The sequence below is a fragment of the Sminthopsis crassicaudata genome, chromosome 1, assembly GCF_048593235.1.
Source record: "Sminthopsis crassicaudata isolate SCR6 chromosome 1, ASM4859323v1, whole genome shotgun sequence".
Classification (NCBI taxonomy): domain Eukaryota; kingdom Metazoa; phylum Chordata; class Mammalia; order Dasyuromorphia; family Dasyuridae; genus Sminthopsis; species Sminthopsis crassicaudata.
Window position 1 is genome coordinate 404242004 of NC_133617.1, and position 13379 is coordinate 404255382.

At 37.4% G+C, this 13379-nt stretch overlaps 1 protein-coding gene across 1 annotated transcript in view; it reads left to right on the forward strand.

Moving 5' to 3' along the window:
* Window positions 1-2756: 2756 nt before the first annotated feature.
* CTNNAL1 (catenin alpha like 1) overlaps window positions 2757-13379 on the forward strand; it is a 99361-nt gene continuing 88738 nt past the window's right edge. Inside the window, exon 1 of the mRNA XM_074280064.1 lies at window positions 2757-3022. Within this exon, the coding sequence (XP_074136165.1) occupies window positions 2882-3022 (141 nt within the window). The 5' untranslated portion in view covers window positions 2757-2881. The remainder of the gene's footprint in view (window positions 3023-13379) is intronic.

Consider the following 13379-nt stretch of genomic DNA (forward strand, 5'->3'; position numbering starts at 1 on the left):
AAGGAATAGAGAGCCTGAAATATGATATTCCAGATGGCAAAGACTAGGAGCTTACAGTTAAGAATAACCTACCCAGCAAATCTGAGTATAATGCTATGGGGGAAATGGATTTTTAATGAAATAAAAGACTTCCAAGTATTTCTGATAAAAAAAAAAAAGAGCTGTGGAGAAACTTTGAAGTTCAAATCTAGGAGGGAAGAGAAATATAAAAAGTTAGTATGAATGAACAATAATAAAAGGCTAAATAAGCATAAAATGATGTGTCCCCTCTGATCACCGTCATTATCAGAATTCATATAGGGAATTCAATTAGAGAGGGCTTGAAAACAGTTATGTATTGGTGATTTTAAGAATAAAAAGAAGGGAATAAAAATATACTACTGTGGGGGAGAAAGGAAAGGAAGATTCAAGAAATTATCTCAAATAAGCAGAGTGCGAATGTAGGTATCTATATAAACAAATAAGGAGGTGACTGGGATTTGAATTTCACTCTCATCTGAACAGATCAAAAGAAGGAAGACTATACCCAGACAGTGGTGGGTACAGAAAGACATTTCACTAAACAAGAAAATAGGAACAAAAGGGTGTGGGTAAATTAAAGGGAAGGTAAATCCTAGACAAAGGCTAAGGATGCACAAAAATATTTATAGTTTTTTTGAGGTGGAAAAGAATGGCAATCTAAGTCTACATAAATTGTAGACTGAATAAATAAGTTATGTGTTTAAATATGATGGAATATATTTATTATTATTTTGTATTTAAATATAATTGTGCTAAATTCTTAGCAATGTAATAACCAAATAAAATTCCAGATGTCTAATGATGAAGCAGGCTACTTACATCCTGATAAGACAGGTGAAGGACTGAGACATAAAACTTTTTTTTTTTTTTTAATGTAGCCAGTGTGGAAATTTGTCTTCATTGATTCTACATATTTGTAATAACTTTTGATTTTCTTGTGTTCTTAATAGTAAGAGAGTTGGGAGAAGAGGAGGAGAAGTCAGATTTTGGTAGATTAAAACAAATACACACACATATAATTTATATAAAGAAAAGAAACTAAAAGAAACTGGGGTTCTAGAACTGATTAACCTGGTATTTTAAAAATTAAAAAAATTACTAAATAAAAGTGTACTGTATTTATTTTGCTTGTTGCTTAGAACCTTGGATCCTTGACCTGTAGTAATAACTAGAAGAGGAAACCGAGATTGAAGGAGGTTAAGGGATTTAATCGGGGATCACATAGCTAGTAAGTGTCTGGGGCAATATTTCAATTCAAGGTCTTCCTCACTTTAGGACAAGTGTTCCATTCACATTTCCATTTCGCTGCTGCTCTCGATCTCCAACTGGCTTTGCAATAGGGAAAGTACTCTTACAGGGAAGTTACCAGATTACAGGGATTCAGTCTAAGAAATTGACTCCCCTTTTCCAGGTCTAACCTTTTAACTGGATATACCAAAAATGTCTTCTATCTAGCTCGACTTAAATCAAGCTAGAAGAGACTCTAAAGATTCTTCCATCCAACACCTTTATAATAAACAGCTTGCGAAGGAATTATTCTAGTCTACAAAAACAAATGTTACTTCCATTTCCTTCCTTCCTTCCTCCCTTCCTTCTCTCTCCTCTTTTTTTTCCATCCTTCCTTCCTCCCTTCCTTCTCTCTCCTCTTTTTTTTCCTTCCTTCCTTCCTTCCTTCCTCCCTTCCTTCTCTTTCCTCTTTTTTTCCCTTCCTTCCTCCCTTCCTTCTCTCTCTTTTTTTCCTTCCTTCCTTCTCTCTCCTCTTTTTTCCCTTTTTTCCTTTCTTCCTTCCTTCCTCCCTTCCTTCTCTCCTCTTTTTTTCCTTCCTTCCTTCCTTCCTTCCTTCCTTCCTTCCTTCCTTCCTTCCTTCCTTCCTTCCTTCCTTCCTTCCTTCCTTCCTTCCTTCCTCCCTTCCTTCTCTTTCCTCTTTTTTTCCCTTCCTTCCTCCCTTCCTTCTCTCTCTTTTTTTCCTTCCTTCCTTCCTTCTCTCTCCTCTTTTTTTCCCTTTTTTTCCTTTCTTCCTTCCTTCCTCCCTTCCTTCTCTCCTCTTTTTTTCCTTCCTTCCTTCCTTCCTTCCTTCCTTCCTTCCTTCCTTCCTTCCTTCCTTCCTTCCTTCCTTCCTTCCTTCCTTCCTTCCTTCCTCCTTCCCTCCCTCCCTCCCTTCTCTCTCCTCTCCTTTTTTTTCTTTCCTTCCTACACCCTTGGAGTTCAAATATTTGTAAGATGAGTGAATCAATAACTTTTCCTTCAGCCCCCGTTAGGGTGTGTATAACAAAGGTATTTGAGAAGCCAGAGGGTATGGTTTTCCCCAGGAATAAATTAAACCAAACTATGTTGAAACGTGAACTGGAGGCACTCTTGGAAACACCCAGAAAAACGAATGCAGAAAATACTTTCCAGGTAGAGCTTGGCCCTAGTGGTAAATGCTCTTTGATCTCCTTCGGGACCATCCCGGGTGCTTCGATTAAGGCAGTTTTGACCAGGCTCTGTGGAATGACTATCTCTGGGGTTACCTAGGACCTTGACACCTTAGGTGAGCGAAGCCTGCGGGACCTTCACGCAGGTAAGCCGGAGGAAACGCGGCGGCGGGAGGAGGGTCTAGTTAGACCCGCTTCTCTCCTCTCCCGGACTACCCCCTCAGTTGGCGCGCGGGGCCCCTCCTCCCCCACCCGGTCCCCGAGGCTAGGCGGGGTGGGCGGGCGGGCGGCGCGAGCCGGGCGGGGGGCGGGGCAAGGGCGGAGCGCAGCGGGCGCAGCGGCTTTGGTGGCGCCGGGGGCGGCAGCGGCGGCGGTGTGACGGCTGGGCTGTGGTGGAGTGTGGGGAGTTGCGGAGCCGCGGGCCTGCTCCGCCGTCGCGGACCACCATGGCCACCTCTCCCGGCGGCAGTGGCGGCGGTGGAGGCTTGGGGGTTTCCTCACTAAACTTCCCGGGCTTTGGCTTTGACTCTGGACTGGAGATCAAAACTCGCTCGGTGGAGCAGACCCTTCTTCCGCTGGTGTCGCAGGTAAGATCGCGCCCCGAACGAGCCGGGACTCCTTGACCCTCTGACCCGCGCGCGGCCTCGGCGCCCCCTCCCCCACCACGGTCCCGGCGCTGCCGGCCGGGGCGCGGGAGGCGGAGGAAGTGGACGGGCGATGGCGGCCGGCCGTGGAGAGCGCGGGGGCGCCGGATTCCTCCCCAAACTCCGGAGGAGCTGAGCGGAGTGGGAGGACGCCGTGACTTTTACCCATCCCGCGCCTGCCTCGTCCTTAACGGTCTCTGAGAAGCCGACATAGAGTGGGAGTGTGTGTGTGCGTGCAGCGCCGAGCCCCAAAGTTTCCTGTGGGTCTCCCGAGGGCGCGAGCCTGGAAGGCACGCAGCCCTGCAGCAGGGACAGCGGGGGGGAGTCGGGGAGTCGGGGCTGCGGGATCCCAGACTTAGTGAAAGTGCTGAAATCTTCCTGCGAGTTCTACTGCTCCCTTTGTGTGCCCAGGGGGCAGGCAACCGACCGCGAGCCGGAGTGGTGATCTACCCGAAAGGTACCCTGCCGGGCGTGAAATTAACGCTCTGGCGGGGCTGTGTTTCTGTAGGCTCAAGGTGCCGTCTTAAAGTGGAAATGCGTTTTGGGGACACTGCGGCAGGGTGACCAATAATAAATGTGTAAACCTTGCGGGGGGGGGGGGGCAAGGGAGGGAGGGAGGGAGGGATGGAAGGGAGAGACAGAAACAGAAAATGTTCAAAAGTTACTGTCTGAAAAGTGAAAGACATTTTGGGGGCACAACTCCGGTTGACCCAAGTTTTAAAAAGGAAATCTAGATAATTGGTAAAAAGGGAGGGTAGAGTGTGGAGTGGGATCGTCTGGAAGAAAATGCTCTCTTTGTTATCCGGATAAATATGTTTCTAAATTCTGGTTGCACTTTTTTTTGCTTATTACAACCACAGCAAAAACAACCTTCAGTATTGTCCTGGAGATTGCGTATGGACTCTGTTCAGAATTAATTAAATTCTGTGTAGAAGTCTAAACTTATGTTTATCATATTTGATTTTAAAAGTTTTAGTACATTTTGTGAATATTACCAAGGAAGGTACTATCAACTCATTTCCCCTAATCTTTTAAACTTTTCAGACGAGTAATCTGCGTTTCCCCCCATTTATTACTACTTGTTTTTTTCCTCAAGTTTCTGTAATTTGGCTGCAGTCCTTCTTGTGCATTTGAAACTAGTGCTTCTAGTCATTAATGACTTCTTCCTGGCCAAAGCCCATATATAATCAGCTGTCTTGACCTCACTTCTGTCTTTGCTAGTGTTGACACTCCTTGTATATTGAAACTCTTTAGACTTTCAGCTTTTTAGAAGTTATGCTGCTTACTTCATTCTTCTTAGATATCTCTTTCTTTCTTTCTTTCTTTCTTTCTTTCTTTCTTTCTTTCTTTCTTTCTTTCTTTCTTTCTCTCTCTCTCTCTCTCTCTCTCTCTCTCTCTCTCTCTCTCTCTCTCTCTCTCTCTCTCTCTCTCTCTCTCTCTCTCTCTCTCTCTCTCTTCTTTCTCTCCTTTTAAATGTAAAATGTTCCTTTGACATTTTAAACTTACTGTGGTATCACTATCCTTCCACCTTGTTTACTTAGTTGATAGCAAATACCACTGTTGTTCTTTAATTTACATCTTCTGCCTAGCCCTTTCACACTGTCTTTTTAGGCTATTTGGATGTTCCATTAACATTTTTAACTTCTTGTCCTTGGTATCCCTATCCTTTAATCATCTTTTGTCAGTCTTGAAACCCCTTTTTTTTTCTTCTTGTTTTTCTCCCCATTCCCATCAACCTTTTCTGTTCATAAATGGTGACTAAACACTTAGATTGGAATGGAAAGGAGGGCTCATTGGTTAAGAATCTTTAAGAACACACTGGGGAGTTTGTATTTGATGGAATAATAATAGCTACTTATTAGCAGGGAGGTTATTTAATAAAGCAGTATCTAAAGAAAATTTAATGTAGCATCCCATATAAGAAGAATTATAGCCTAAAGATAGAAGCAAGAGCAGCAGTACTGTTAGAGAAACAAGATTTAGAACAAGTTGATACAGGCATACCCCACCCAATGACAAGAATTGATTCTATGAAAATAGGACACTAAGCAAAACATTACTGGAGGCTGTGCTACAACAACAATGTTATAAAATGAAAATATGTTTCAGGACAGGCACAATTTAAACAAAATAAGTCTTTACAAAGAATTGAGAGTAATGAGGAATTGAAACATTGATTCAGAACTGAGAAAATTAGAGCTTGAAATAGATGGATAATACTGGAGCTAACTAAACTTGGCAGGGTGGAAGGAGACTGCTGTGGCATGGAACAAATTAAAGGTGAGAGCTGATGCTACTATGGCCACAGCCACTAAAATCCTAGATCATCAATAGCCAAAAAGGAAAAAAGAAAAGTAGAAGTGGAGGAGGAGGAAGAAGAAGAAGAAGAAAAACAATAACAATTTCAAATTGGAAGTTGGAAGGGTTTTTGTGCTCCCTTTTCCTTTGTCTTGGCAAAAAAATGAGCCTTGAACTAGAAAGGGACAGAGTTGCATTTCTTTTCCTCCCCAACTTGGAGCATTATTATTTGATGGAAGGAGAGTCTCAGAGAAACCACATTATTAATTATAGGAAGCAGTCAAGTAATCATGCATATGACTTAGGATTTTAGGACTTAGAACTAGAAATGTCATTAGAAATACAAATCTAATCCCTTTATTTTTTACCCTTTGAAGTATCACTGAATAAATCTTCTCTTCTCCATGACCATTCTTCAGATATGTGAAGGTTCATTCAGCAGGTACTTAATTGAATACTTAGCATGTAAGGAGTAGTATGATATAATGGCTCGAAGGCCACCAAGAAAGAATCAGGAAAAGTTGGATTCAAATTCTGCTTCTCTATATTGGGCAAATTATTACTTAACCCCAGAGATTTAGTTTCCATAGCTGTAAATTGTAGATAGGATTGTCTACTTCAAAGGTTTTAAGTAAAATAATGTATTCAAAGTGCTTTACAAACTTTAAAAATATATATATATATATATATATATATGTACATATATAAACACATATATATGTATGTATTTGTGTGTGTGTGTAATATATATACTATGTATATTACAGGAAGGTAAGATAAGGTAAGACTTTTCTAATAATTAGAGCTACCCAATAATGAAAGAAGCTTCCCTAAATTTTAGTGGCAAGTGTCTGTGCTGAGAAAAAAGCCTCATAGACAGTATGATCCAAGAAGTCACAAAGAATTTGATAATATTGAATGACTGAAGAATGATAACAAATAGTGAGCTTACTAACACTGGAAGTGCTGAAGTAAAAGCTACATGACCAACTTTTATGATATGCCATTTATAATTACATATTATATTGATATACATATCACACACATATTAGAGGAAGGAGTTGAATCTAAGTCTTCTTAGCTCTATGATCATACCTTTTTACTATGTTGTTTTTAATAAATTCCAATTATTCTCATAATAATTATATTATTACCCTGTGTCAGAAGACACCACCAAGTGCTATAGTTATTGTCTCCATTTGTTTATTTATCTATCCATTTATCTATCTTTCTATTTACTCATTCATTCATTTTTTTATTTATGGTGTCTATTCCCTAAGCCAAATATTCTTGTTTTTTCAACTGTTCCTTTCACATCATTCTTCCAGAATGAAGTTTAGTTTGTCAGTGTTTTTCTTTAAATTCGTCCACCTTCAGAGAAAGAACTGATGGAGTCTTAATAGAGATCAAAGGATACTATTGTTAACTTTCTGTATTTTTCCTCCTTTGGGCTTGTCTTTTTTTCACAACATGACTAATATGGTAATATGTTTTTCATGATTGAACACATATAATCTGTAACAAATTGCTTACTGGACCTCAGTTTCCTCCTCTGAAAAATGAGAGGATTGTACTAGATCAGGTATTGGCCACTGCCTTTTTTTGTAAAACCATGAGGTAAGAATGGTTTTTATAATTTTAAATAAGATATTGTGTTTAGAAATGTAAAAACCATTGACAGGCCATACTAAAATAGGCTATTAGCTAGATTTCATCTTCAGGCCATAGTTTGCTGACCCAACACTAGATGATCCATAAAATCCCTTCCAATTCTATAATCTTATGAATACTGATTTTTTTCATTCTTTTTAAAATAGCTTTTTATTTTTCAAAATACATGCAAATATAGTTTTCAGTGAATACTGATTTTTGTTATATGTTATATTAACAGCAATTCATTTAGGGAAAGAGCCAAGAGTTTTATTTGATTTTATAAAAGTTTAATATGAATCAAAAGTCTGAGGCAATTGCTTATTAAAAACTATCAACTCAATTTAATAAACATTTATTCAATGTCTACCAAGTATGAGTATGATGCCTATGATAAAAGAGGTAATAGTCCTGTGATACTCTGTATTATTCAGGCTACATTTAGAGTATTGTGTCCATTTCTGGGTTTCATACTTTCAGGTGGGACACCAAGAAACTAAACTGCATTTGAAATTTTTTTATTATAGCTTTTTATTTACAAGATATATGCATGGATAACTTTTCAGCATTGATAGTTATAAAACATTTTGTTCCAATTTTTCCCCTCCTTCCTCCCACCCCCCCTGATGGCAGGTAGACCAATACATATTAAATATATTAAAGTATATGTTAAATACAATGTATACATACACTGCATTTGAAATGTAACAAAAATTGGAAGTATCTAGAAACTATGTCATTAGGGAAAAGTTGGGAGAAGTAGACTACATACTTGTTAGCTGTCAGGAGAAGGAATGATTTTTTGTTGTTGTTGTTGTTGTTGTTATTTCAGAAGACAAAAAAACTAGGACCAGTAGGTGGAAGTTGCAGAAAGGTAAAGAATGTTATATGTGCGTATGCTTGCACACACCCACACCCACCCACACATCCACCCACACACACTTTTAACAGTTGGAGCTGTCCAATAATAGATTGTGCTGCCTCATCCAAGTAGTCAAGTTCTTAGTTCTGGAAATGTTCAGCCAGAAACTGGTTGGCTGCATATTACAGATTATTCCTTTCTTGAAAGAGTACCCCCACATTATGATGGAGGCTGGACTAGATGATCTCTGTGTTTTCTTTTCGTTTGAAATTCTATGATTCTGTGTAATCAGTTGAATAAAATTAACATGGTTTCTGAAAGGGAAAATAATACCATTCTTAATTTTTAAAGTTCTTTGAAAATGATGAATAAGTATGTGGACAAGAAGAACTAATGATTTTATTTAGACTTTCAAAGCTCTTTTGATAAGAATTCATGCTTAAGTTGTTTTTAAAGAAAAACAATTTATTTTTTTTTTTTACCTTGTAATCTTTTTTTTTTTATTATATATATATATATATTTTATAATATTATCCCTTGTATTCATTTTTCCAATTTACCCCCCCTCCCTCTATTCCCTCCCCCCGACGACAGGCAATACCATACATTTTACATGTGTTACAATATAGTCTAGGTACAATACAAGAAAAACAATTTAAAAAGAAACTATGTAACCATAGTTTTTCTTGGATAAACAATATGCTATTATATAGTAATGGGGATGGAAAGAGACAAATTTTTTTAAAGGCTCAGGAGAACTTAGTGATTGTTGAGAAGAGTCAAATATGAATCTCTGATACCAGATTAAAAAATATCAGATATTTATATAGGATTTTAGGTTTGCAAAATGCTTTACATGTATTGTCTCATTAGATCCATGTTTGTAAGTTTGGAAACCACTGGGAGAAAAAGGAAAGTCTATAGTGGGAACTAGTTTTGCTGGATCAAAGTTCATCAGATATATACAGAAGGAGTGGAGGAGAGTGATGCAGTATAACCACTGATTAAAGAAAATATGCTCATTTATACCTCTGCATATGTCATGTAATTAGCACTTTACTAAAGATAAAGAAGAGGGGGACTGGAGAGCATTGAATATGCTTGGGAGAAGGGGAAACTGGAAGAGATAGTTAAACAAGGTTTGAGGAGTCAAATTGAGATTGTCGAGTTAAAGTAGTTATTGTTGCTATTGTTTTTTATCTGCCTTTCATTCTTGAAAAAGACTGTGACATAAAAGAGGTGATACCATGATTTGCAAAGTGAATTAGATTGAAATAAGTGAAGAGAGACTGTGCAAAATTACCAAACTTACGTTTTCCTCTGGAGCCATTTGGAACTAGTGCCCAGAGATATATCACAATGAATGGACATGGCCCTGGATGCAGATGGAGCTAAGGACTAGTTTGGAGAAAAAGTCTGGAGACTTTTTTCTCTGAAATAGATGGAAAATTAAAAAAACTTAGACCTACTGGTCTCTTAGTTCTTCAGTTTTATTTTCTTAGGCTCACAACTAGAAGTATCATTAGATAAAAAAATTTAGTGGGTCTTTTATTTTTTCATAGAGAATCTTAGAACATTAAAAGCAATTTCCTAAGCAGTTTAACTATAGATATGGTTCATTACTCATTCATAGTATCCAAGATATACATACTGAACTCTATGGGTTAACCATTCAACTATATAAACATTCTTTATCTTATTGGTTTTTCCTTTGTAGAAAATTTGAATGAATGCTTTAAGTAATTATGATTCTCATTGGGAAGTTCAGGAGGATTCCTGAGCTTGATACCAGTCAGTGCTTTTCATTTGCTAATATCCTGGTATTGCAATATGGCTATAAGGCATGTATACCACAGTGTTCAGTGAATTTAAATTGGTCTTACCCAGAAAGCAACAGAGAGATAGATGGTGGTTATTAACTAGTTTTGTCAATTGCAAAGGAAAGGTAGCATCAAGAATATATTAGAGAGGTGTATAGCCAGAAAAGATGGGCTGATCAGATAGTTGGAGTGAGGGAGAACAAGTGGACAATTTTTGTATTCTGTTGGCATCTATATTACGTCAAAGAATTGAGAGGATAGACTCCATCAGATTGAATAATTACAAACTGAAAACACAATTTAGGGCACTGTGTGATTGGCTTACATGGTATAATAGTAGGATAATATTTTTCTTTTTTCTTTTTCTTTTTTTTTTTAAGGCAGGCAATAAGTCTTTTCCCTCCAGACCTTGAAGACCCAGCTGCCAAGCATCACAGCATCTGAGGTCCAGGATATGTTAAGGGATTTGTAATGAATGTTGACATTTAAAGGTTTCTGTTGGATTCTGAAGCACAATCCTCCTGTTTGTAGCCCTTCCATTTCATTTAATATTGGGGAATCTGGAATTTCCCCTTTATCATAAACTTTGTCTGGCTTTCAAGCACAGTAAATGATCTAAGAACTAATATATTTGAAATGGACTGATGTAATATATAATGTGCTAGTAGCAAGTCAAGCTACAGGATTGTAGAGATTCAGAGCTTATGGAGCAGGAAAAAAGAGAACATTGAGGAATAAGATTAACTAGGTCTCAGTGGGGGAAATAACATAGTGGGATGTTTTGGTTAATAAATGCATTATCATTAGCATGGTATCCTAGATAGGGGAAGATTTATGATAGTTCACTGACATTGAGTACTATAGTCTTTAGAAAACTTAACTAGAAGTTGTAAATATACCAAAGTTTTTCCTCCCAAGTGCTTCATTCAGGGTAGGTCTTATACTTGTATATATAGGGTGATATGATTCCATGGTCACTAGAAATTTAAAAAGACCAAATGAAATGCCTGGAATATCCTAATGTATTCCTTGTGTACAGTTTATCATGGCATAAGTAGAAGACCTTCTCGTGATTATGTATAAATGAGTTCTTATAACCCTATGCAAAGTGTGGGAATAGAGTTGCTTTTCGGAGTAAACTGTTCCATCTGAGTATAGTTATCCTGCAATTATAGCTGCCATACAAAGCCTGTTCTATATAACATGAATAGGCCATGGAATAGAGAACCCTTAAATTATTGAGGAAGATGGGACAAAATTGTATCTAATAAATAATTTGTTCCATTCCTGAAAAACTGGTTCTTCTTGCATAAACCTTTGCAACAAAAATCATTTATATTGAGTGAAAGATAAAGTAATCTTTTGTAAACATTTATAACAATGTATATTAAAAATTTTTGCCACTGATAGATATGTGCCATAGAAACATCATAATTATATTTTTCCCTTTTAGATTAATTCTGAACAATAATCTAATTCCCACTTAGATTAAGTATCTTAAGTTGGTTTTCATTCACTTTGCTTAAATTCACATAGAACTAACCCTAATTAAACTTTTCTCCCTTTTCCATTAAAAATTGTAATCTTCCATATGGATTTTTAGGGAGTAATTATATACGTGGAGCAACAGAGTCCTGAAAATTAATCATGCTCTAGATCTGTGATCCTGCCTGGACAGTCTCATGTGCTCTGTGCTGACATTTGATGAAAAGTTATCAATTTAAATTAGAGGTCCTGCTAAATCAGTAAATGCAGAATGGCAGTTGGAATTCCAGATCTTATTATAGTTGAGTTCCCTCTAGAAAATTGCCTTTTCTGATGACCTCCTAAAATTATCATTACTAATTCAGCCCTAAGAAATCAGAATGACCATTCAATATTGTTGGGATTTTAGTAGCTGAATAAAAAATGATAAGCTTCAGGATCCTCAGTTCCCAGAAAATGAGTTTTATTACTTTACAAGTTCTTGCCATGTGGTCAGAAAGATAGCTCTCTTTGTTATATAAGATTCATTTTAGTTGTAAAATGTAAACTTTATCCATGTGATGAGTTCTACTCCCTTCTAGCTTGAAGCAGCCACAATTCCAGAGGAAGATAGAGACCTCTAACCCTTGTCCCTAGAATTTCTGCTCCCTAAAAAATTTCTGCTCTATTCTTATCTATTGTTCCTTATTTGTCCTAAAATAGGATCTTCCTTATCTTTCTTTTACAAGCTGTTAGCCTGCTAGCTAAGCCTCAAATTTTATGTAAAGCTAAATTGCTTTTGTGACTTTAAAAGTATCTCTGACTTGGGAGGTCCCCTTTGTGGACCTGGATTTTCTTTGAGTCACATAAGACAGGTGCATTCTTTTAATTCCTTTCACCCATGGCAGACCCTGCAGGAGGCCCAAGATTCCTGGTGGCAGTGTATTCCCTAGCTCTTGGGCAGCTGGGTACATAGATGGGCTTTTGGAAAGGGATGCCTTTTAGTTAGCTACTATTTTTTGCTTTCCTTCTCATAGTTTCCTTATCCTTTAGGAAACTGAAAAATAGGAGATAGGTTGTGAGAAATGGGGCAAGGCCTTCCTATAGACTTGCCCCTCCGATGTCTCATCAGACATTGGATTTCTTCTCTAGGAACTATTTGGGAGGGAATATCAATGGAAGCACCTCATCTTTCTTTGTAAAACTGCTTGGTCCAAGTACAATCTTGGGGACCAGGAAAATTGCCTGAGAAAGGGTCTTTAAATTATAATAATTGGGCTTACTTTGCAGAAGAGAATGAAAATGTGAGAGGTCCAGCTCTCTCTCAGAATCTCTTCCTTTTGTTATTCTTGCAAATTGCTTTTAATTAGATCTTTTCAGCCAAATGAGAGGAAGAAGGAACTCAGAGGACTCTGGTTAGGGGTTCAAGCAAGTATCTGACTTAAGTACACCTTGAATTATTTTAATAGCATTTGTCTTTTCATTTTGTCTGTGTGCACCTCTGTGTTTGCAAAATGTCATAAGTGCATCCAGAAAGAAAAACTTCTAAGGAGTACAGTTAGAAAAAACCCAGGGAAAGTTTTATTAACATTCCTAACTCCCACTTGAAAAAGGGAAAAAGCTTGACTTTCTGTGAACCCAGCACTAGCCAAGTTAGATCTACAGAAATAAAGTTAGTTAATTAAAGTTATAGAACTGCTAAAAACATTTTTATCAGATTCTGGTAGTTTTGAGATTAATCATTAAGTTATTTGGCACCAATTATCCTGTTTCTTCTTTAACTCAAAAAGGAAACTCATTTGCTATGAAATTTAGTAAATACTAATTGATAAGTAATGGTTCTTTCTGAAACTGTAGAACTGAGACTTGTCATATAACTAAAAGCATGTGGAAAATATGTTTAAAACTAGCTAAAACTGGTAATGAGTTTTAACAGTGATGAGATTTAACAAAAACCTACCTTGTGTGGATTGGCTTTGTATTTTAGGGGTATTCCCTTTCCCTCTTCATAGAACATGGGCACTGTGTAGCTTAAAACCATCTCTTTAAATATCAAGATAAATTGTGAATTTTCTGTGATGAATTTCTTACTATTACAATCATGTGAGATAATCACTATTAACAGGTATGTGCTAAAATTGTGAACTTGTTTTATTCTGGGCATAAAATCTTAGAATTTTGTGTGCAAAATTGAAATATTATTACT